Raw genomic sequence first — 23,177 nt, 5'->3', positions numbered from 1 at the left:
AGTCACCTGAATAGTGCAAATGGGTGTGGCGCCTTCTTGGAATTGATGAAAGGATTGTGTTATAAACGCAGTTTACAGTTTTAACATAGATGACCTCTTTGACCCCTCTTTTAAACCAGCAACCCTCTCTGTCCAGAATGTGGACTTTGCTGTCTTCAAATGCAGATGGACTGCTGAATTTTGTAATGATGGGTTTATTCTCCTGTGTTGTTCTTCTGTGTCTCCTCTTTGCTGTTCATTACCTCCTTGTTTTTCTGGATTATTGAACAAAGAACGTTCTTTCTGCGCCAACTCAGAAAGCTCAAGCTGTCCAAGGAGCTGCTGATCCAGTTCTACAGAGGAATGATTGAGTCTGTCATCTGCACCTCTATAACTGTCTGGTTTGGCTCTGCAACCCAACAAGAAAGACACAGACTTCAGTGGATAATTAGAACAGCAGAAAAAACAATGGCTATCAACCTGCCTTCAATTGAGGACCTGTATACTGCACGAGTCAAAAAGAGGGCAGTGGCTGAGAATTTTGTGTGGTTTTTTTTCCAAATAATTCCGATAAAATTGGAGAAGAAACATTTTGAGTGTTTGAATAAAATGATGTGGAGATATATATGGCAAGGGAAGAAAGCAAGAATTAATATCAAATTGCTTCAAGATTCTAAGACTAGAGGAGGATTTGGTCTACCAAATTGGGAACTTTATCACCAAGCGGCGATGTTAACTTGGGTTAAAAGAATGGATTTTACTGAGAAATACAAGACTATTGACTTTGGAAGGACATGATTTGTGACTAGGTTGGCATGCCTTCTTATGGTATGGCAAAAATAGGATACATGGATACTTCCAGGGACATCATGTAAGAAATGGCTTGTTAACAGTATGGGAGAGAGTGAAAGGACATAAACTGTTTCAACTCCTAACCTCAAAACGATGCTGTAGAGCACTGCACACCAGAACAACTAGACACAAGAATAGTTTTTTCGCAAGTGCCATCACTCTGCTAAACAAATAATTCCCTCAACACTATCAAACTAGTTACTAAGTCTGCACTACTATTAATCTTCTCATCGTTCCCATCACCCATCTCTTTCCACTTATGACTGTATGACTGTAACTTTGTTGCTTGTATCCTTACAATTTATATTGATATTGATTGTTTCCTGATTGCTTATTTGTACCCTATAACTATCATTAAGTGTTGTACCTTAGAATTCTTGATGATCTTTTCTTTTATGTACCCTGAGAGCATAGGCACCAAGACAAATTCCTTGGGTGTCCAATCACACTTGGCCAATAAAGAATTCTATTCTATTCTATTATTTGCAAGGATTTTGGGACTGGACCTGGTGGTACGTGATGATAATGGGAACATACTGGATCCAGATGTTACCAGCATGATTTCACTATTTAAAACACACGAGACAGCATCCAAAAGAATTGACGACAGGATCCAGGAAGAAAAGGTAGGTTTATTTTTTTTTAGCATATTGTTTCCTGATCAGGAAGTTGGCCCAGAAATAACTTTAGGCAATAATGGAACCCAAAAGAGATTCACTGTGATATAACATGATGTTAAATGTGTGGTGAGGCTATGCTTCGAACAAATAGAACCTTTACTTCCTTCTCAACATTTCAATAGCCGTACAATCAATAATTGCTGTGCTTTTTTTAGGGATGGTGAGCAGCTTTTCTGCTTGCCTAGGATTAACCTGGAAATTTTACAAGTACTTTCTTTTTAAGGGGAGAAGAATTGGAAATACTTTCTGGACCTAAATGAACATCTCACCATTTCACTTTGAAGAAATCCCTTAGGTGAAAAAAAACAAAACAAACAGAAAGAGGTCCAATACTTTATCTGAAGTGGAATTTAAGGACTGTGTCATGGGGAAATTACATGTTAAACATGTGTTCACCAATGGTAGAGAAAGGATTAACTTGCTCAGAGTTTCCCTGTTGTATAACTATCTTCCTGAATCCTGTTGAACCCTGATTGCTGGTTTAATTCAGCCTTTTACATGTACCTTAGACTGGATTTGAAGCCCAGCAGATTTAATCCATCAAACAGCAAAAGGGAAATTTGGATATTTGCTTCATGTTGCAAGCATAAATAAGATAGAGCTGGGTTAATAATAATAAAACAATCATGCTGATTAGCATTGCTAATAACCCATGGAAGAAAACTTTAATTAAACTCTCACATGATGAAATAAAAACTTCCATCTTTCTGGGAGTTTTGTTTGATTAACCTCTTGATTTAAATGTACAGGTAGTAGAATAATCCTTCGGAAGGAGAAAGTGTGTGTGTACTTAGAAACATAGAAAACTGATGCAGAAAAAAGACCTAATGATTTGACTGACTGCCTTCCTTCCTTCCTTCCTTCCTTCCTTCCTTCCTTCCTTCCTTCCTTCCTTCCTTCCTTCCTTCCTTCCTTCCTTCCTCTCCCTCTCTCTCTCTCCCTTTCCCCATCTCTCTTCCTTCCTTCCTTCCTTCCTTCCTTTCTTCCTTCCTCTCCCTCTCTCTCTCTCCCTTCCCCCATCTCTCTTCCTTCCTTCCTTCCTTCCTTCCTTCCTTCCTTCCTTCCTTCCTCTCCCTCTCTCTCTCTGCCTTCCCCATCTCTCTTTTTCTTCCTTCCTTCCTTCCTTCCTTCCTTCCTTCCTTCCTTCCTTCCTTCCTTCCTCTTCTTTTCATTTTTATATTTTATTTACTTTTTGTTTGTTTGTTGGATGACTGTCATGTTAACTCAATTAGTGATGTTTGATGCACTACATCCATTGGAAGTTGGTTCCAAGCTTCCACTGCTGTGGAAGTACTGCTTTCTAACCCTACTTTTGAACTTCCAATTTACATTATGGTTGATCTATTGTGGTGCCTGGCATCATCTTAGAACTGACAAAAGAGAGAGTCTCTTTATAAGATGATGCTTGCTAGCACCCGTTTTTAAAAGTAGAATTTGAATTGCAATAAAATTATGTGTCTGTTTGTTTGTTTATTTTAAAATAGTTCCAGCTTTTATAAGTAGAATTTCAGTTGTAAGTCACCCAGAGTCACTGGATTGAGTTGGGTGGCTATAGAATTTGGACGGATGGATGGATGGATGGATGGATGGATGGATGGATGGATGGGTGAACGAATGAATGAAAATGCATTGACTACTGAAGGTATGAGTGTGTATTCGGATATTTTGATCTTCTTTTAGTTGATCACAAAATTCATTTAATCACAGCCCTGATTCTGCATACATGTTGCCATGGTGTGTGAGCAAGCCATACTTTCAGTTTTAGGGAAACGAAAATAATCTTACTTAGATAATGGCTGGGAAAAAAGACAGTTTTATTGGATAATTTAGCTCTTCCTACAGTCTCACATTTCCTTTAATCTTTTATTCCTGACAAGTCTCTTCAACAGAATGTGGACCGACGTGGGCAGTCTATCTTTAATAATACCCACACTTACAGCCTGTACATCAATTTCAAGAATTTTGTCTGCAATATTGGTGAGGATGCAGAGCTGCTTATGAGCCTTTATGATCCAGACCAATCCAAATTTATTAGGTATGTTGCGAGTATCTTTTTCTAAAAACTGTCTTAGGGAATGTTGGTTGTATGTTGCAGTATGTTGGCTTAAGATTTATTATGACTTTAATGCTTAACAGTACAGGTAGCCCTTGACTTATAACCACAATTGATCCCAAAATTCTCAAGTAAGTTTTGCCCTATTTAATGACGTTTCTTGCTAAGTCAATCACTGCAGTTGTTGAGCTAGTAAGACGGTTGTTAAATGAATCTGGCTTCCCCATTAACTTTGCTTGTCAGAAGGTCGCAAAAGCTGATCACATGACCCTGGGACGCTGCAACGGTCATAAATATGAGTCATCTGAATTTTGATCATGGGGATGCTGTAATTGTTGTAAGTGTGAAAAATGTTCACAAGTCATTTTTTCAGTGCCATTGTGACTTTGAACAGTCACTAAATGAACTATTGTAAGTTGAGGGCTACCTGTATCTCAAAGAGGCCTGTTATGAAGATGAAAATCTGATTTTTAGTTTGAAGGAAACGATTGTCCTTTTTCATTAAAAAAAAACAACAACAGTGATCTGTGGCTTATAATTGAATAAAATGGGAAAATTTTGTTGCAAACAATGTTCAAATGCTTTAGATCTATCTCTTCTATCAGTTTGCTGATCTTATTCCTAAGGTGGGGTGGGGGAGTCTCAAACACTATAATTTCCATTTAAGGCAATTCTTCGTGCGCTTATTCTCTCTCTCTTTTTTCTTTTGGAGATTGGCTCACACAATACGTTGCAATTTAGAATCAGAAGGATTTCCTTGTTTTATTTCTATAAAAGCCAAAGCACCTGAAAAATCTGTTTCCCTTTGACGTTCATCTTGGAGATAAAATTGCCTTGACGTTGTTTTAATGCTGAGCAAAGTGATTTGCATGTCATGAACAGCATGATTATTGTCCGTTATTCACACAGTCCGCCAGATGTTCTGACTGGATTGGACACTTTCATCCACCTATTGAATCTTTACCAAGGACCTGGGACAGTGTTGTGTCTGCGCCCCCCGAGCCGGGCCCCCTGCCAGAAAGTGACTTGGACAGTGAGGGGGAAGGGCCATCAGGACTTACCTCGGGAACACCGACTTCCCTGGCTCAGCTCCAGAGCCAGAAGTAGGCCAGGTGGAAGAGATAACGAGGCCTCCATCCCCTGACTCTTTCCCCCCCCCAGGCCATGCCTCCAGACCCAGCTGATGGCAATCAGGCCTGGCTGGACCCTAGGTTTCGTAGGCAGGAGAGGCGGGAGCAACAGAAGCAGGGGTGGGGCAGGCCTAGGAAGTGCTGAGTCATGGAGCCACATCCCACAGGATCTAAAGGCATCAAGAGCTGCTGTGCCTTTTCGTAGCAGGCAAATTAACTGCTTAACTAAGAGCTGAAGTTTGTTTCTGGGTGACTCATCAGGGTCAAGGGAGATAACAGAGACACTTGGCAGACGCTCGCTAGTTTGCTGCCACAGCTGATAGTGCCAGCTAATTAAGCCATTGCTTGGACGGAGGTGAAGGGGGACAGAACAGACAGGCAGATGCAGATGTTTGATAGACCAGTGGTAATTTTGTCACTTCCGATGGTGTTCAAGCGGTGCTCCAGTTGTTTTGGGATTGCACCCCAAGTACCTACACAGTGTTACTATTTGCAATATTAAAAGTACTACCTTTGCTTTCTTTTGCCACAGTCGTTCTATTTCTATTTGCAGGTCTTTTATTATTATATTATTACTGTTATTTTAGTGAAAACTACCTGGTTCGTTGGGGAAGTAATGGAATGCCGAAGGAAATTGAAAAGCTTAACAACCTTCAAGCTGTCTTTACGGTAAATCTTCTCTTTGCCTTGTGGGTTGTGCTTACTGGCAGATAACTTCATTTTTATAACTGTGTTCCTTTGTTGTTCCTTTGTTGTGATAGCGTCATTGGGCAAGGAGCCATGCTGTGAATGGGAAGGGTCAACATAATCTATATCATTGTCTAACAAGCACAATGGTTTGGAAAGATGTCTCGGATTTATCTCTATAACAAAGCCAGCTAACTTTTTTAAAAGGTCATTTTGACATCCAGTGTATACCTGCCTGCTTTGATTCTCAGCCATACTTTAAATAAGAGTTTTTTCCAACCAGTCGGCCACGCAATCTCTGATCTCAGTGTGTTCCTTGTGGTGTATCTCAGGGTTTTCCAAACTGGTTAATATTGAATCCCAAAAATCAATTGGATTGTCCACTGTTGTTATTCAGAGTATTTTTCTTTTCGTTAAAGTAGCATTTATTAAATTGTTTTCATGTAGTAAATCTTTGGGAGTTGATGAACAATCGGAACATTAATAAAGGGCCGATGAGCAGAAGAATATTGGTACCCCTGGGATATGGGCTGGGATATTTGGTCTGTTTTGTCCCCTAATCTTTCAATTAGGGGACTGGAGGCTAAAAGATAGGAAGAACGGTTGCAGGAACTGGGTATGTCTAGTCTTATGAAAAGAAGGACTAGGGGAGACATGATACCAGTGTTCCAATATCTCAGGGGCTGCCCCAAAGAAGAGGGAGTCAAACTATTCTCCAAAGCCCCTAAGGGCAGAACAAGAAGCAATGGGTGGAAACTAATCAAGGAGAGAAGCACCTTAGGATAAATTTCCTGACAGTTAGAACAATCAATAAGTGGAAAAACTTGCCTGCAGAAGTTGTGAATGCTCCAACATTGGAAATTTTAAAGAAAATGTTGGATAACCATTTGTCTGAAATGGTGTAGGGTTTCCTGCCTGGGCAGGGGGTTGGACTAGAAGACCTCCAAGGTCCCTTCCAACTCTGTTATTATTATAATTTTGGAGAGAAAAGCTTACCTAAGATCTTGAAGAATTGCCCCCAGTCATAGCCAATAATGCTTATGGTTAAGCGCTAGAAAATTTAATCACTTTAAAAGCTACAGTGTTTCCCCGAAAATAAGACCCTGTCTTATATTTTTTTGAACCCTGAAATAAGTGCTTGGCCTTATTGCCATGCGCTCAAAAGGCCAATTGGGCTTATTATCAGGGGATGTCTTATTTTGGGGGAAACAGGGTGGTATGTACAGTATAGTAACATAATCATAACATAACATAACATAACATAACATAACATCAGAGTTGGAAGGGACCTTGGAGGCCTTCTAGTCCAACCCCCTGCCCAAGCAGGAAACCCTACACCATCTCAGTCAGATGGTTATCCAACATTTTCTTTAAAATTTCCAGTGTTGGAGCATTCACAACTTCTGAAGGCAAGTCGTTCCACTTATTAATTGTTCTAACTGTCAGGTTAGATCATTAGGCAAGGTTCTGCATTCTAAAGTTAGTTTTACTTATCATACCAACAGTGGTTGGTATTGAGCATTCTTAACATTTGCCAAATAATGCAGTCTTCCCTAGAGGGGGGGAAAAGATTACAGGTAGTCTTTGACTTATAATAGTTCATTTAGTGACCATTGGAAGTTACAACAGCACTGAAAAAAAGCGACTTATGATCATTTTTCACACTAGTGACTGTTGTAGCATCCCCATGGTCACATGATCAAAATGCTGACACTTGGCAACTGTATTCATATTTATGACGATTGCAGTATCCTGTCGTCCTGTATTTCCCTTTTGCGACCTTCTAACTAGCAAAGTCAATGGACAAGCCAGATTCACTTAACAACCATGTTACTAATTTAAGAACTGCAGTGATTCACTTTTTTTAAATTTGCATTTATATCCCGCCCTTCTCTGATTTATTTATTTATTTATTTATTTATTTATTTATTTTTCATATTTTTATACCGCCCTATCTCCCTAGGGACTCAGGGCGGTTAACAACCAGATAAAAAATATACATATAAATACAAATAAAATCATCCATTAAAAAACTTATTATAATTGGCCGAATAATTAAAATGATGATAATAAAAATAATAAAATCCCCATTAAAACCAATTCGAATTTAAAATCTAGTCCAGTCCTGCGCAAATAAATAGATGTGTCTTAAGCTTGCGGCGAAAAGTCCGGAGGTCAGGAAGTTGGCGAAGTCCTGGGGGAAGCTCGTTCCAGAGGGTGGGAGCCCCCACAGAGAAGGCCCTTCCCCTGGGTGTCACCAGCCGGCACTGTTTGGCCGACGGCACCCTGAGGAGTCCCTCTCTGTGAGAGCGCACAGACTCAGGGCGGCTTACACTATGTTAGTAATAGTCTTCATCCTATTTGTATATTTATATACAAAGTCAACTTATTGCCCCCCCCCAACAATCTGGGTCCTCATTTTACCTACCTTATAAAGGATGGAAGGCTGAGTCAACCTTGGGCCTGGTGGGACTAGAACCTGCAGTAATTGCAGGCAGCTGTGTTAATAACAGACTGTCTTAACAGTCTGAGCCACCAGAGGCCCACTAAACAACTATGGCCACGAAAGTCGTAAAATGGGGCAAAACTCACTTCACAAGTGTCTCAGTTAGCAGCAGAAATTTTGGGCCCCATTGTGGTTGTAAATCGAAAGCTACCTGTACCAATTTAGCCCAATTTATTTGGGGCATCTTGGCAACAACAACTACCCCCTCCCTGCTCAATTCATTGCAACTTCTTTCCATCCATGGGGCTATGGGGGAATTGATATTGCTTCACAATTGTTGGAACAGTGTCCATTCCTGCTTCCAATTTCACTTTGGCAGAAAGTCCGAGAGACAGAGGTATTTCCGCTGTAGCAAGCGGGAGGAGTGAATTTATACCTAATCCAGCTAATAAAGATGGCAAACATAAAGTAGAAGCTGGTTCTGCTGATTCATTTCCCCCTTGGCACAAAAAAAAAATACTCCTTGCATAAATTTTGGTCATTTGAAGACTCCTGCTAGAAATTGGCATAAGAGCCCATTTGGCGTAATGGTCAAAGCTGCAGTCTAGAAACCAGGAGACCACGAGTGTTAGTCCTACCTGAGGCACAAAACCAGCTGGGTGACCTTGGCCCAACCCAGCCCTGGGAAGGAGGGCAAACCACTTCTGAAATCTTGCCAAGAAAATTGTGGAGACTTATCTAGGCAATCACCAGGACTCAAGGCTGACTTGAGTGTGTGTGTGTGTGCACACATGCGCGTGCCCTCAAGTCAGCTTTGATATATATATCTTTGATATATAACCAACTGGCTTTTATGACTAAGGTGGGACTAGAATTCACGGTCTCCTGTTTTCTAGCTCGGTGCCTATAGGCACCGAGCTAGAAAACAGGAGACCGTGAATTCTAGTCCCACCTTAGTCATAAAAGCCAGCTGGGTGACTTTAGACCAGTCCAAGCTAGGTGACCTTGTCCCAATCCTTCTCTCCCAGCCCTGGGAAGGAGGGAAACCACTTATGAAATCTTGCCAAGAAAATCGCAGAGATTTGTCCAGCTACTCACCAGGAGTCACTGACTTGGAGGCAAAAAACAACAACAACATCTACATAAATGGCTTTTGGACTATATAATATAGATAGATAAACTGTTTCAACTCCTACCCTCAAAACGTCGCTATAGAGCACTGCACACCAGAACAAGAAGACACAAGAACAGTTTTTTCCCGAAGGCCATCACTCTGCTAAACAAATAATTCCCTCAACACTCTCAAACTATTTACTAAATCTATTAATCTTCTCATCGTTCCCATCACCAATCTCTTTCCACTTATGACTGTATGACTGTAACTTTGTTGCTGGCAATCCTTATGATTTATATTGATATATTGACCATCATTTGTGTTTTAAACGTTGTACCTTGATGAACATATCTTTTCTCTTATGTACACTGAGAGTATATGCACCAAGACAAAGTCCTTGTGTGTCCAATCACACTTGGCCAATAAAAAATTCTATTCTATTCTATTCTAGATATAGATAGATAGATAGATAGATAGATAGATAGATAGATAGATAGATAGATAGATAGATAGATACCGTGTTTCCCCGAAAATAAGACCTTATATTTTTTTGAACCCTGAAATAAGCACTCGGCCTTATTGCCATGCACTCAAAAGCCTGATTGGGCTTATTATAAGGGGATGTCTTATTTTGGAAGAAATAGGGTAGGTAGGTAGGTAGGTAGGTAGATAGACAGACAGAGAGACAGACAGACAGATGATGGATAGAGAGGGAGGGAGAGAGAGAGAAAGAAAGTGAGTGAGTCTTTCTCTAGAAGAGAACCAGTTTGATCTAGTGATAAAAGCATCAGGCTAAAAAGCAGGAGACCATGAGTTCTAGTCCTGCCTTAGTCACCAGCTGGGGGATTTTGGGCCAGTCCCTCTTTCTCAGCACCAACTCACCTCACAGGGTTATTGTTGTGGGGAAAAGAAAAGGAGGAAAGTGTGTTGGATATGTTCGCCGCCTTGAGTTATTTATAAAAATAATAAAGGGTATAAATAAATAAACGAGATTCTTTCCACGTGTTCATAGGCCAATTGAATATGTTCCAAGTGCTTTGATACTTCAGTGATCATTTCTGTTGCCTCACCAGGATCTTAGCAGTTCTGACTTGATCCGGCCTCGGGTCAGCCTAGTGTGTCAAATAGTGCGAGTTGGCCACATGGAGTTGAAAGAAGGCAAGAAGCATACTTGTGGCCTCCGGAGACCTTTTGGAGTAGCAGGTACAAGGGCTTGTTGGTGGTGCTATGCTCTTCTTTTCAAGAAATGTGTACTGGAAAAGAACAGTTGAAGTCCTGGGCTCAGTTCTTCATCTGGCCATTTGCATGCTGAGGTTCATCGCGATAGGAAGATGAAAGCAAGATGAAAGCCCTTTCTCTACTGCAGAGTTGAAGTGGTCTTCATCATCCTTGATCCATCAGGAAACTCAAGTGACATGGGAAATGGTTGTCCCTGTCTTGCTTCTGATTCATGTGTTCCCCATCATTGCAATCATCTGAGTTTGCCTCAAGGAATGGAAGACAAAGGCAGATTTGGGGCACGTTGAGGTGGTTTTTTTAGGGACGCAGTGGCTCAGGGGCTAGGACATTGAGCTTGTCGATCAAAAGGTCGGCAGCTCAGCAGTTCGAATCCCTAGTGCTGCCATGTAACGGGGTAAGCTCCTGTTTCTTGTCCCAGCTTCTGCCAACCTAGCAGTTTCGAAAGCACATAAAAAATGCAAGTAGAAAAATAGGGACCACCTTTGGTGGGAAGGTAACAGCGTTCCGTGCGCCTTTGGTGTTGAGTCATGCCGGCCACATGACCACAGAGATGTCTTCGGACAGCGCTGGCTCTTTGGCTTTGAAACAGAGATGAGTACCGCCCCCTAGAGTCGGCAACGACTAGCATGTATGTGCGAGGGGAACCTTTACCTTTACTTTGAGGTGGTTTTTAGATGTTATCAGAATTGCAGGACAAATACTACTTTGATCTTGGTGTGTATAAGGACAACCTAATGTTTCCTCTCAAATGAGCTATGGATGAGATTAAGAGGTCGTGAGGACATGGCCAGGGTTAAAAAAATATATTTAGGGCAAGTCAACAAACTATTGCTGTCCTAATAGCTATCTTTTCCTATGTCCTCTAAAAGTATTTTCTGGGCCGAATAAAGAGATACAATATAAGGAGGAACCTACTTTGTAAAGCTGTTCCAAATACAAATATGCTAGTATGCCTATGATAAATGAAAATATGTTAAGTCATTGTTCCATAATAATTTATTCTAAATCTTTCGTGCTAAGAGAAGACCTTGAATGGAAGTTTATAGATGGTCTGAATCCTGCTATCCTTTTTATAACTGGCCAAGAGATCAGAGCAGCTTTTGTGGGGGTTGTCGTTTGGTTTTGGTTTTCTGTTCTCCACATAAAGTTGCTGTTGTGAGATTGGTGGCCAGATCAATCACTTAAATGAAAAAAGGAAGGAACCAGCCAACCAACCAATAAGTAGGGCATGCTCCTTACTTTGTGTGAATTATTTCCAAATCATTGAAATAAATAGTTGTATCTGTTTGCATGATTGATAGATGGTCAACCAACCAATGTTTCCTGCATTTGGTTAAAGTCTTTGTTTCAAGTAGCTTTTATGATCTTACTGTTGTGACCCAGGCCCAAGTAGGTAGTAGGAAACTCAGTCTGTGAAAAAACAAACAAACTTTATTTGAACAGCTGAGAATTATTTCATTCCCAGCGTAGTTCAACTAAATTAAAGCAAATTCCTCCCAACACAATTCCTCAGTCCTATCGCCAACCTTGGTCCAATTAGACAAACTGCCAAAGGCCTTTCTTGGCAAAAGTTTAGATAGGAAACAAATGCAACAAGACAAAGCTATCAACGTTGTTTTCCGGCAAAGAGCCCAAATGCCGTTGCTGGTCTTATGGGAGGGGCCAATAATCTCTTGGCCTTACTCCCAAGTCCTCCTCTTTGCTTGAGCTGCTCTTGCCTTCAGGGAGCTCTTCTCATGTGTGCATTAGGAACAGCCTCCTCCTGTTCCTCTGCCTCACTACTGTCAGCCTCTGGAGGCTCTGGAGTCCGCACATCACTCCCTGATGGTTCTGGCCCCACCTCTGCCTTCGACACAGAGCCCTCATCCGGCCTTCCCCAGCCTCCAGGACTGGCCCATGTTCTTCCTCAGCCTCATCGCTGTCTGACTCCGTTGCCAGCTCCGCAGGCTGCTAGGGCACCACAACACTTAGACTTTAGAATGGCCTAGCCAACATGGCCTTTGATAATGTGGATGGGATTTCTGGAAATTGGTGAATCAGTACATCTGGAAGGCATGGTTTTTTTTTTACAGATTTGAAATTTATACCAAGAGTTTCCAACCTATTAAGACATTTTTGCTGTAATCAGTAAAAGCCTATTTTTTCCCCCTTTAGTGATGGACGTTACCGATATCATTCATGGGAAGGTGGACGATGAAGAGAAGCAGCATTTTATTCCTTTTCAGCAGTGAGTAGTTAAAATTCTAAAAGAAAAAAAGAATGCACAATTTTTTGGGGTGATCATATCTATATGCTTTCCAGAAAGTGGGCAGGTTGAAGACAAGAAGTGGGATAAAGCTAAGACAAAGCCTGTAAGTTAACTTGAAGCAGTGAATGTGATTTATAGAATAGAATAAATAGAATAGAAGTAAGTAAGTAAGTTTATTACAGCCATAGGCCAGAACAAATAAAAAACACTCAGTAAATATACAATTAAAAATTCAAGAATAAAATAATACATATCAAATAAAATCTATGATAAAAACCAGTTATCTGTTATGTAACTTAAAATTAAAATACTACTGACATCAATCGTGTCTAGTACCGTTCCTAAGATTAAAATACATGATCTCACCCAATAGGGTCCCTTCCTAATTTACATGCATGGAGAACCGTCAGGTATGTGAATAAATGTATTTTTCCCATAACTGTTATATATATATCTCCAAACAGTTGGCATTAGTTGACATCTATAATTCGGTAACCAATTTTTTTCTTGTGGACATTGCAACGACACAAAATTTTGCCACTGCATGTGTAGTAGCCGGATTTGAGTCTTGGAGGAGAAAGTCTACATAAAAGTCGTCTGTCCTCCCTGGCAATCTCGCTAGGAAGGGGAGAATATATATTGACCTACATACCCTGTATAACTCACAGTACAATAAGACATGTGAGATATCTTCGACTTCTCCTTTACCACCTATACAGACTGCTATTGGTGTTTTCTTATACCTACCCTGGAGAAGTGCTGAGGGGAGAATATTAAATCTGGCTCTGAAGAAAGCTATTCTTTGTTTTGGGGAGATCAGATCATTCAGATATCCTGCTGCTTCCCACACACCCTGTTTGATTTTGTCCGTATTGTGGAGAGAGACTAGACTAGACTAGACTAGACTGGACTGGACTGGACTGGACTGGACTGGACTGGACTGGACTAGACTAGACTAGACTAGACTAGACTAGACTAGACTAGACTAGACTAGACGAATAGAATAGAACAGAACAGAACAGAACAGAACAGAACAGAACAGAACAGAACAGAACAGAACAGAATAGAATAGAATAGAATAGAACAGAACAGAATAGCATTTTTTATTGGCCAAGTGTGATTGGACACACAAGGAATATGTCTTGGTACAGAAGGTATCAGAAGTGATCTCAGGAAGCTTCTGCCACAGGCCTATATAGAATCACTTCCTTTCTTGATTGGAATTATGTTTGATCAGAATTCTAAGATGGAAAGAGACGGTGTTTTAGTATTCAGACCGGCATGCATGCAACTCGTGTTTAGACCTTCCCTGTATGGGACAGGGCTAAAATAAAGAGGGCTAAAATAATGCAGGGCTTTCATGTGCAGAGACACAGGAAGTGGCACACAAGTAATTACAACTCTGCCCCTAGCCCCCCAATATGGCTTTCACCCTCAACCATTCCTATGAATGAACAAATTACGTTTGTTATGAGACTAAATAGTTTTGCCAATCAGCTTGAAGAGATCTACCAGCTGTTCTTGTTCATCCGGTCCCTGCAACATTTGAACAATGGGTTGGGTGGTGGTGGATGGATGGATGATGTGCCATCAACTCATCATTTTACTCTTTAAGTGACCACAACGATAGGGTCAGAGAGGAAGATCTGTTCCTAACCTGGTCTTTCAGATCTTCCTCCTGCAAGAAGAATCTTTATTTTTATTTTTATTCATAATCTGATAATGTTGACAATCTGGAAATGTCCCTCTTTTTTTTCTCCTCCTTTCCTCCTCAGGATCGCCATGGAAACATACATCAGGCAACGGCAGTTAATCATGGCACCGTTAATAACGTCTCACGTGATTGGAGAGAATGAACCCCTCACGTTGGTGTTCAACAAAGTTATTGCCGCCAAGGAAGTGAATCATAAAGGGCAAGGTACACACGGGAAAGATGGCTCCTGGAAGCATTGGAAAGAGGGGAGGGGAGGAGGGAGGGACATTCCTTTGAGGTGAAAACTCATTCATGGCTTTGGATGGTTCACTGGTCAAGGACATTGACTTGGGTCCTTCCTGCACGACTGCTCAGAAAATCTTTCATCCATTTGACTCATTTTTCCTGATGAATGGGGAGAGCCACACAATTTTAGCTGGCACGTTGATGATGTGTAGGTAACAAACTACAATAAAATTATGTTAGTGGGCAATTGCAAGAGGGGTTGGAAGTGTGGCGTGAAAGAAACAATGTTCTCAAAGGGAAAAAAAAAACGTGAAAAGAGATCCCTAAATCAATCCTGTTTGATATGAGCAAGAGGGACAACTTTTTTCCCCACTAAATCCCCAAAAGTCAAAATAAAACACGGAGGAGCGTACGTGGTTAGATATGTTGCCGTCCTGTGAAGTTCAACATCTACCAAGTTTGTGTTTCTCCTATTGGCTCTCTTCTCTGCGTGGATGATACCATTTGCGATGCGTAAACATTCATTTTTCACCTTTGAACTTCGGAAATCCTAAGAACAATCATTAAGTACAGACCCCGTTGGGACCCTTTTCAAAGTACGGGACTGAATTTATTGAGGAGAAGAAAATCATGGATCCTTCCTGCACGATTTCAAATCATGTCCTGTGAAAATTGCCATGCACACATGAGCCGGAAAAGTCTTAACCACAACACTAATTTTTATAAAAACAGCCCCAATATTTATTATCCCCCCCTCCCAAAAAAAAGTAAAAAAAGGAAAAAGCCCTAGTAACAAACAAACAAAAAAAAAGACATTTCGATTTTAACCTCCACTCACTTGGGGAAGTCACAATTCTTTTTCCTTTTCGAATCTGCATGGGCTGCTACTTTTTTCCAATAGCATTAATGCTGCTTTTTGTTATATTCTTTGCTCTCTGTCCCCTTTTAGGCCTCTGGGTTTCTCTGAAACTGCTGCCTGGTGATTTAGCTCAGGTTCAGAAGGATTTTTCTCATCTCATTGACAGATCAACAGCTGTTGCCCGCAAAATGGGATTCCCAGAGATTATATTGCCTGGTGAGTAATTCAAGGGAAGACAAGAATGAGATTACATCTTTTTAAAAATAAAAATAAAAATAGCTGAGTGCAGATGTCCTCCGAATGGTGGGAAGAAAAGAGTAAAGATTGTCTTCCAGTTTCTAAGTTGAACAAAATAGTGTTCTTATAATTCCCTTATTTTTATTTGCAGGTGAAGTTCGGAATGATATCTATGTCACTCTGATGCATGGAGAGTTCGACAAAGGGAAAAAGAAGACTCCTAAGAACGTTGAGGTCACCATGTCTGTTCATGATGAAGATGGAAACATTTTAGAGGTAGGAAGTGATTTCCAGACTAGTAAATTAGTCAAGGCTCTGGTTTTTCCAGTTGCAATGTATGGCTGTGAAAGTTGGACCATAAGGAAGGCTGAGCGCCAAAGAATTGAGGCCTTTGAACTCTGGTGCTGGAGAAGACTCCTGTGAGTCTGTTGGACTGCAAGGCAAACAAATAAGTCAATCCTAGAGGAGATCAACCTTGACTGCTCTTTAGAAGGCCAGATCCTGAAGAGGAAACTCAAATACTTCGGCCACCTAATGAGAAGGAAGGACTCCTTGGAGAAGAGCCTAATGCTGGGAAAGATTGAGGGCAAAAGAAGAAAGGGACGACAGAGAATGAGGTGGCTGGATGGAGTCACTGAAGCAGTAGGTATGAGCTTAAATAGACTACAGAGGATGGTAGAGGACAGGAAGACCTGGAGGAACGTTGTCCATGGGGTCGCGATGGGTCGGACACGACTTTGCAACTAACAGCAACAAAGTTGTAGATAAGCCAAAGAAATCCATACATGTTCTGTCTCTCTCTCCCCAAAGTTGGGAACATTTTGGGACCTTCTTACCAATCCTTGGAACCATCTACAACAGGGGTGTCAAACTCAATCCCCTTGCGGGCCATATGAGGATTTTGTTTGCCCTTGGGGGGTGGCTGGGGGGGGGTGGCCTGGTTGTACCAGCCGACTGAGTGGGAGTGGCTAGGGTGGGCTAAGGCCTGGGTTGCACATACTGGTCCCTTGTTGACTGCAGGACAGTCCGACGGGACAACTCTGGGCCTATCGCAGGCCGGATCTGGTCCTCTGGCCTCATCCGGCCCACTGGCCACATTTTGACACGTCTGATCTACAAAGTCCTTAGATTAAAATGTGGATTTTTTTTTTGAGCAGGCCTGGGATCATCTGGTAACAGACGATTGTGTATAATATTCTGATGCATTCCCTGTTGTGGTCTTGTGTTATTTCTATTGATCTGTGTCTTGTAGAATGTTTTCATTGTTGGTTTTATTCTATGCTGCCCAGAGTCGCTTTGTAAATTGGACATCCCCCCCCCAAAAAAAGAGAAAGAAATATTGTGCAGGAACTACTGCAAGTGGATGCTTTAATCAATAAATGGATCATCTAATACAGGGGTCTCCAACCTTGTCAACTTTAAGACTTGTGGACCTCAACTCCCAGAGTTCCTCAGCCAGCAAAGCTCTGGGAGTTGAAGTCCACAAGTCTTAAAGTTGACAAGGTTGGAGACCCCTGATCTATTAAAATACTTTCACTCACCGAATGCATGCTTTAACTCTGTTTTCTCCCACTCATGGATAATATCCAGGTGTGTGGGTTTGAGTTCTTTACCTTAGCAGCTTCTGGGTTTTTTTTCTTTCCCATTTGTAGCTGCATTCATTTCAAAACTAGTAAGCACTAGTAAAACAGATGAATGTTAACATACATTAGTTTTGATGGAAGACAACATTCAGAGGTTGAACTGTGGGGTACCATCATCATACCTAGTTTGGTAATGAAATATCTGCAAGAAAACCACCAAGCTCAGAGAGCACCAAGGACCCTATACATTACATAATTTGAAAGGGCTTCTACAATTTGTGGAATATTTTGGCCCCTCTTTGGTAGTTATGTGAAAACTTTGCTTTATAACTGAAAGTTTTTCTCTCCCGTCACTGATTAAGTCTCATTTTCTGTCCTTTGTTCCTTTTGCTTTTCGTTTCCAATGTGCTCCAAAGAAAGCTATCCATCCGGGTGCTGGTTATGAAGGGATTTCAGAATACAAATCAGTTGTCTACTACCAAGTCAAACAACCTTGCTGGTATGAAACTGTAAAGGTGAGATTATCTAATGGGAAATTGACTTGGTTAGGATACATCCTTATAGTGTTACAGATGTGCGATATATATCTCATAGACATTTAGCAACCTAACTTATCTTAACATAGGTTTTTGTGCAGCCAAACAACTAACATTTAGATGTAAGAAGAGCTTGGTGGAGTTCAAATATCTGGAAAAGTATAACAATGACTTTTCAAAAAAATATTAAAGAGAGAGAAGCAGCTTGCAAGCATGTTCAATAGCCATTGGAATGTTAGTTGGTTATTAGAGTAGAACAAGTATGAAAACTGGAATGGATTTATCCTTGAAGAGGGAATGGCATCAGATACCTTATAAAATATGGAATCTTAACTTGTAACAGCCTAGAGAAAAGTCATAACACAGAACATAGAATAATAGGGTTAGAAAGGATCTTGGGGGTCTTTTAGTCTATCCCCTGCCCATGGTAGGAGATCATCTATTTTATTTTCAGTATACCATGTCAGAAGTATACCAAACTTCTGGTAGTAGACTTGAATGGAAGCATCTAAATCCAAAAAAAAACCAGATTCATACTTCTATATAATAAAATACTTTGCCAAGAAAATTATAACAAATCAGCCTGCAGTGAATTTGTACCCACCTAAATGTATGAGATCTTTTAAAATATGCCTTATATAGCTCACTAAGATTTTAAAAAGTGACTTTGGTGGTGGGTTTTTTTTTCCTGCAGGGGTGAAATTAATTTTCTTTAAGTTGGTCTTCTGTTTCTATCCAATAACTTTTATAATGGGAGAAAAAGTATGTCCTGAATTCCTGATGTTAAAAAGACAATGACTAAAGAAATGGTTGTGGTCAACTCAACTTGGCTATCTTATTATTTTTTTTTAAAAAGTTAGAAATTACATCCTGCATTTAAACAGAATGGCTTCAGATTGCTGTAAATCAGTGATATCTAGAGAACAATCTCCCACAAATCTTGTCAGGTTTTTAAACAGGCAATTTAAAATGTGCTACAGTCAGTTTTAAAAGCTCCAGGTAGAATTAGGCAAGTATTTTAATGGAGGAGTTAATTGGAATTCCATAGCTGAAAATCTAGGCTGGGGGGATTGGGGGAGTGAGGAATTGGGTTTTCTTTTTAACATAAGGATCTAACAAATTTGTTTTTTCTAGTCGGCGGTAGGAACATTTAGCCTTCATCCATGCAAAGCACTTACCTTGAATATCGTATAAAAATGTTCGTATTTAAGGGGAAAGTGTAAGAATAGAATAGAATAGAATAGAATAGAATAGAATAGAATAGAATAGAATAGAATAGAATAGAATAGAATAGAATAGAATAGAATAGAATAGAATAGAATAGAATAGAATTTTATTGGCCAAGTGTGATTGGACACACAAGGAATTTGTTTTGGTGCATATGCTCTCAGTGTACATAAAAGAAAAAGGAAAAAAATACCTTCATCAAAGGTACAACATTTACAACACAAATGATGGTCATAGGTTGCAATTTAACCCTTAATGATAGCAACAAAAAGTTACAGTCACACAGTCATAAGTGGAAAGAGATTGGTGATGAAAACGATGAGAAGATTAATAGTAGTGCAGATTTAGTAAATAGTTCGACAGTGTTGAGGGAATTATTTGTTTAGCAGAGTGACGTATTATACAGGCATTACGTATTAAGGGAAACTAATAAAAATAGATACATCAGGCAGATGTGCACGCTGTCATTTACAGGCAGTCCTTCAATTATGACCACAACTGAAATCAGAATTTCTGTTTGTAAGCAAGGCAGTGGTTAGTGAGTTATGGCCAATTTTACAACCTTTTTTTTAGCAACAGCACTTAGACTTATATACCCTTCCTAGTGCTTTAAAGCTCTCTCTTAAGTGGTTTACAATGTTAGCATATTGCTCCCAACCATCTGGGTCCTCATTTTACTGACCTCAGAAGGACGAAAGGCTTAGTCAACCTTGAGCTGGTCAGGATTCAACTGCTGGCAGTGAATTAGCCTGCAATGCTGCATTCAAACCACTATGCTACCACGCAGTAGTGAAATCCAAATTTTTTTTACTACCAGTTCTGTGGGTGTGGCTTGGTGGGCGTGGTGTGGCTTGGTGGGCATGGCAGGGGAAGGATACTGCAAAGTCTCCATTCCCTCCCCACTCCTGGGGCCAGCCAGAGGTGGTATTTGCTGGTTCTCTGAATTGCTCAAAATTTCCGCTACCGGTTCTCCAGAACCTGTCAGAACCTGCTGGATTTCACCCCTGCTACCACGACTCTTTTTTCCATGTTTGTTAATCTAATCACTGCAGTTGTTAAACAAACTGTAGTCATCAAGCAAATCTGGCTTCCCCAAAGGATATAACACCTCTCCTGCGCAAGCTGCACTGGTCTTCCGGGTGCAATTCAAGGTGTTGGTTCTCACCTTTAAAGCGCTCCATGGCTTGGGACTGGGTTACTTACGGGACCGCCTGCTGCTACCAATAGCCTCCCATCGACCTGTGCGCTCCCACAGGGAGGGCCTCCTCAGGGTGCTGTCAGCCAAACAATGCCGACTGGCGGCTCCTAGGGGGAGGGCCTTCTCTGTGGGGGCTCCTGCCCTGTGGAATGAGCTACCTCTGGAGCTACGCCAACTCGCTGACCTCCGGACCTTTAAGCGCGAGCTTAAGACTTTCTTGTTCCATCGTGCAGGGTTGGCCTAATCGCAATTTTAACATGGGTGGTTTTATTAGGGTTATTTTATAATTTTATTAGTTTTTAAAATTATTGGGCCAATTTTTGAATTAGATTTTTAATAATGTTTTTAACGTTTGTTTCTGTGCGATTTTATCTTGGCTGTAAACCGCTCTGAGTCTTCGGAGAAGGGCGGTATAGAAATGTGATAAATAAATAAATAAATAAATAAATAAATAAATAAATAAATAAATAAATAAATAAATAAATAAATAAATAAATAAATAAATAAATAGGTAGGTAGGTAGGTAGGTAGGTAGGTAGATAGATAGATAGATAGATAGATAGATAGATAGATAGATAGATAGATAGATAGTGCTTGTTGGAAGCCAGCTGGTAAAGTCCCAATTGACAATCATATGACCGGGAACACTGCAACCATCGTAAATACATACCAGTTTCCAAACACTCAGTGTTTGATCACTGACTGTCGGGATGCTGCAATGGTTGTAAGCACAAGAACTGGTTACGAGTCACTCTTTCATTGTTGTTGTAACTTTGAACAGTCGCTAAATAAACAGTTGTGAGTTGAGGATTACCTGCATGCTAAAACAAAAATGCATATGGATCAGGGGTGAAATGCTCCCGGTTCAGACCGGATCGCCTGATCCGGTAGCAATGGCAGCGGGTGGTTCGGAGAACCCATAGGAAAAATCCCTGCGCCCACCCCCCACCCCACCCCAGCTGAGCCACGAGATCATCAGAGCCTTTTTTTTTTTTTACTTTTAAAAGCATTTTTCTTCAGCTGAAAAAATGTTTTTAAAAGTAAAAAAAAAACTCTGATGATCACACGGCTCAGCTGGGATTGTCAGAACCCTTTAGAAGCATTTTTTCTACAGCCTCTTTGGCCAAAGAGGCTGTAAAAAAAATTGCTTTTAAAGGGTTCTGGTGATCCCAGCTGAGTTGCCTGATTCCTTTAAGAGCAATTTTTCTACAGCCTCTTTGCAGGAGAGGTTGCAACAAAAATGCTTTTAAAAGTAAAAGAAAAAAAGTTGGCCACGCCCACCCAGTCACATTAAAAAAAAACCACCAAGCCACACCCACAGAACCAGTAGTAGCAAATTTTACATTTCACCACTGATACGGATTTATAAAATGAGGAAATGCTACCAAATAAACAGGGAAGAGAAAAGGGAGGGGGAAATTGTTTAACTGAGATTCACCTGAAATTCTAAATACTTTGTTATTCACCATGCTTGTTACTGTTCATCATTTCTATAAAATTACTACTTGTTTTCTTATCACATACAGGTCTCCATAGAGATAAAAGAGGTTGGCCGCTACCATTTAAGATTTACTTTCCGCCACCGTTCATCCCAAGAATGTAAGCATGAAAGAATGACAATATCTTTTTTGATTTAGAAGCACAAAAGGGTTTGGAGAGAAAACAAAGGAAAGAATAGATTGTGGGCTTTGAATTATTCTTTACTTTTCCACCCCAAATTGTGCTTGTCTGAACCATTTGTTAGCAAATGTCTATAGAGATTATCAGTCATCCAGGTCATGGTTGTCTCAAAGGTGCTTTTCCAAAAGGCAACTGGACTTTTTCATTTTTTTTTCCCCCTTGAAAAGGTTTCTCTTCTCATCCAAGGAGTTTCTTTAATTCTGAGAACTGAAGAAGCTTCTTGGCTGAGAAGTTTTCAAGGGGAGAAAAAAACAAGGAAGTCTAGTTGCCTTTTGGAAAAGCACCTTTGGAACATTCGTTTACAAAGAAAATGTGGAGACTCTAGAAAGAGTGCAGAGAAGAGCAACAAAGATGATTAGGGGACTGAAGGCTAAAACATATGAAGAACGGTTGCAGGAACTGGGTATGTCTAGTTTAATGAAAAGAAGGACTAGGGGAGACATGATAGCAGTCTTCCAATATCTCAGGGGCTGCCACAAAAGAAGAAGGAGTCAAGCTCTTCTCCAAAGCACCTGAAGGCAGGACAAGAAGCAATGAGTGGAAACTGATCAAGGAGAGAAGCAACTTAGAACTAAGGAGAAATTTCCTAACAGTTAGAACAATGAATCAGTGGAACAACTTGCCTCCAGAAGTTGTGAATGCTCCAACACTGGAAATTTTTAAAAAGATGTTGGACAACCATTTGTCTGAAGTGGTGTAGGGTTTCCTGCCTGGGCAGGGGGTTGGACTAAATGACCTTCAAGGTCCCTTCTAACTCTGTTGTTGTTGTTATTATTATTATTATAACTCTTTATTTCTTTTTTAACTCTTTAAACTCTTATTTAACAAAAGCAACCATTAACCTAAATTGGCTCCCTGTATGTGTGCACGACTTTGTTAAATCCTGAGATGACGTCAGTGCGTCTTAAAAAAAGCAAAGCAAATCATGTTGTGTCTCAATTTTGATTAAAACAAGACAGTGACAGTTCCCAAATACTTATGGTGTGAAATTGCGTTTGGCTGTTCTCTTTGAAATCCCTCAAATCAGCTAAGAGCTCCAAAATAGGATGCTCACTCTATTTTTATCAAAAATCTCTTTGAATAGACAGACACGATGCCTTACAGCATCAACCCTTCAATTTTGGCATTTAACTTGCAAGCGCCTTTCCTTGGGGCAACCAAAATAGTATTATCCACCGAAGGGAGAAGTATTTAGAGGTTCACGTAAGTAAACATTACATCACAAAAAACCAATAATCCAGTGAGATGAGGATGTCCACTAGCCACAATTGCCCCTCTGAACTCTTGCACGAAAGGAAAAATCTAAATTAAATAAATACAAGTTAAAGGAATCCCTGCAGATTTTACTCCGCTAGTGATTGCTGTCTTTAGGCGGCAGTGCTAAAGTCCATTTCAAGGCCATTGAGCCATCACTATCAGAAGACATTTCCACAGTCAAAGGCCCAGCATGACTTCACAGAGCACTGTAACCTTCTCACCAAAGTGGTATC

The 23,177-nt window shown here is 40.5% G+C and overlaps 1 protein-coding gene across 4 annotated transcripts in view; it reads left to right on the top strand.

Moving 5' to 3' along the window:
* The window catches only part of DOCK5 (dedicator of cytokinesis 5), a 180,050-nt gene that overhangs the window by 58,114 nt on the left and 98,759 nt on the right, over positions 1-23,177 (top strand). For all 4 annotated transcript variants that reach the window (XR_009156501.1, XM_058194703.1, XM_058194702.1 and 1 more), the window contains exons 7-16: positions 1,322-1,457; positions 3,389-3,546; positions 5,282-5,363; positions 10,015-10,144; positions 12,335-12,407; positions 14,204-14,346; positions 15,317-15,442; positions 15,615-15,739; positions 17,463-17,561; positions 21,534-21,606. Coding sequence is in view for 3 of the 4 variants with exons in the window: in XM_058194703.1 (XP_058050686.1) it covers positions 1,322-1,457; positions 3,389-3,546; positions 5,282-5,363; positions 10,015-10,144; positions 12,335-12,407; positions 14,204-14,346; positions 15,317-15,442; positions 15,615-15,739; positions 17,463-17,561; positions 21,534-21,606 (1,145 nt within the window). In the remaining variant the exon portion in view is untranslated. The remainder of the gene's footprint in view (positions 1-1,321; positions 1,458-3,388; positions 3,547-5,281; positions 5,364-10,014; positions 10,145-12,334; positions 12,408-14,203; positions 14,347-15,316; positions 15,443-15,614; positions 15,740-17,462; positions 17,562-21,533; positions 21,607-23,177) is intronic.

The sequence above is a fragment of the Ahaetulla prasina genome, chromosome 9, assembly GCF_028640845.1.
Source record: "Ahaetulla prasina isolate Xishuangbanna chromosome 9, ASM2864084v1, whole genome shotgun sequence".
Taxonomy (NCBI): domain Eukaryota; kingdom Metazoa; phylum Chordata; class Lepidosauria; order Squamata; family Colubridae; genus Ahaetulla; species Ahaetulla prasina.
This window is presented reverse-complemented; position numbering and strand designations above follow the sequence as displayed.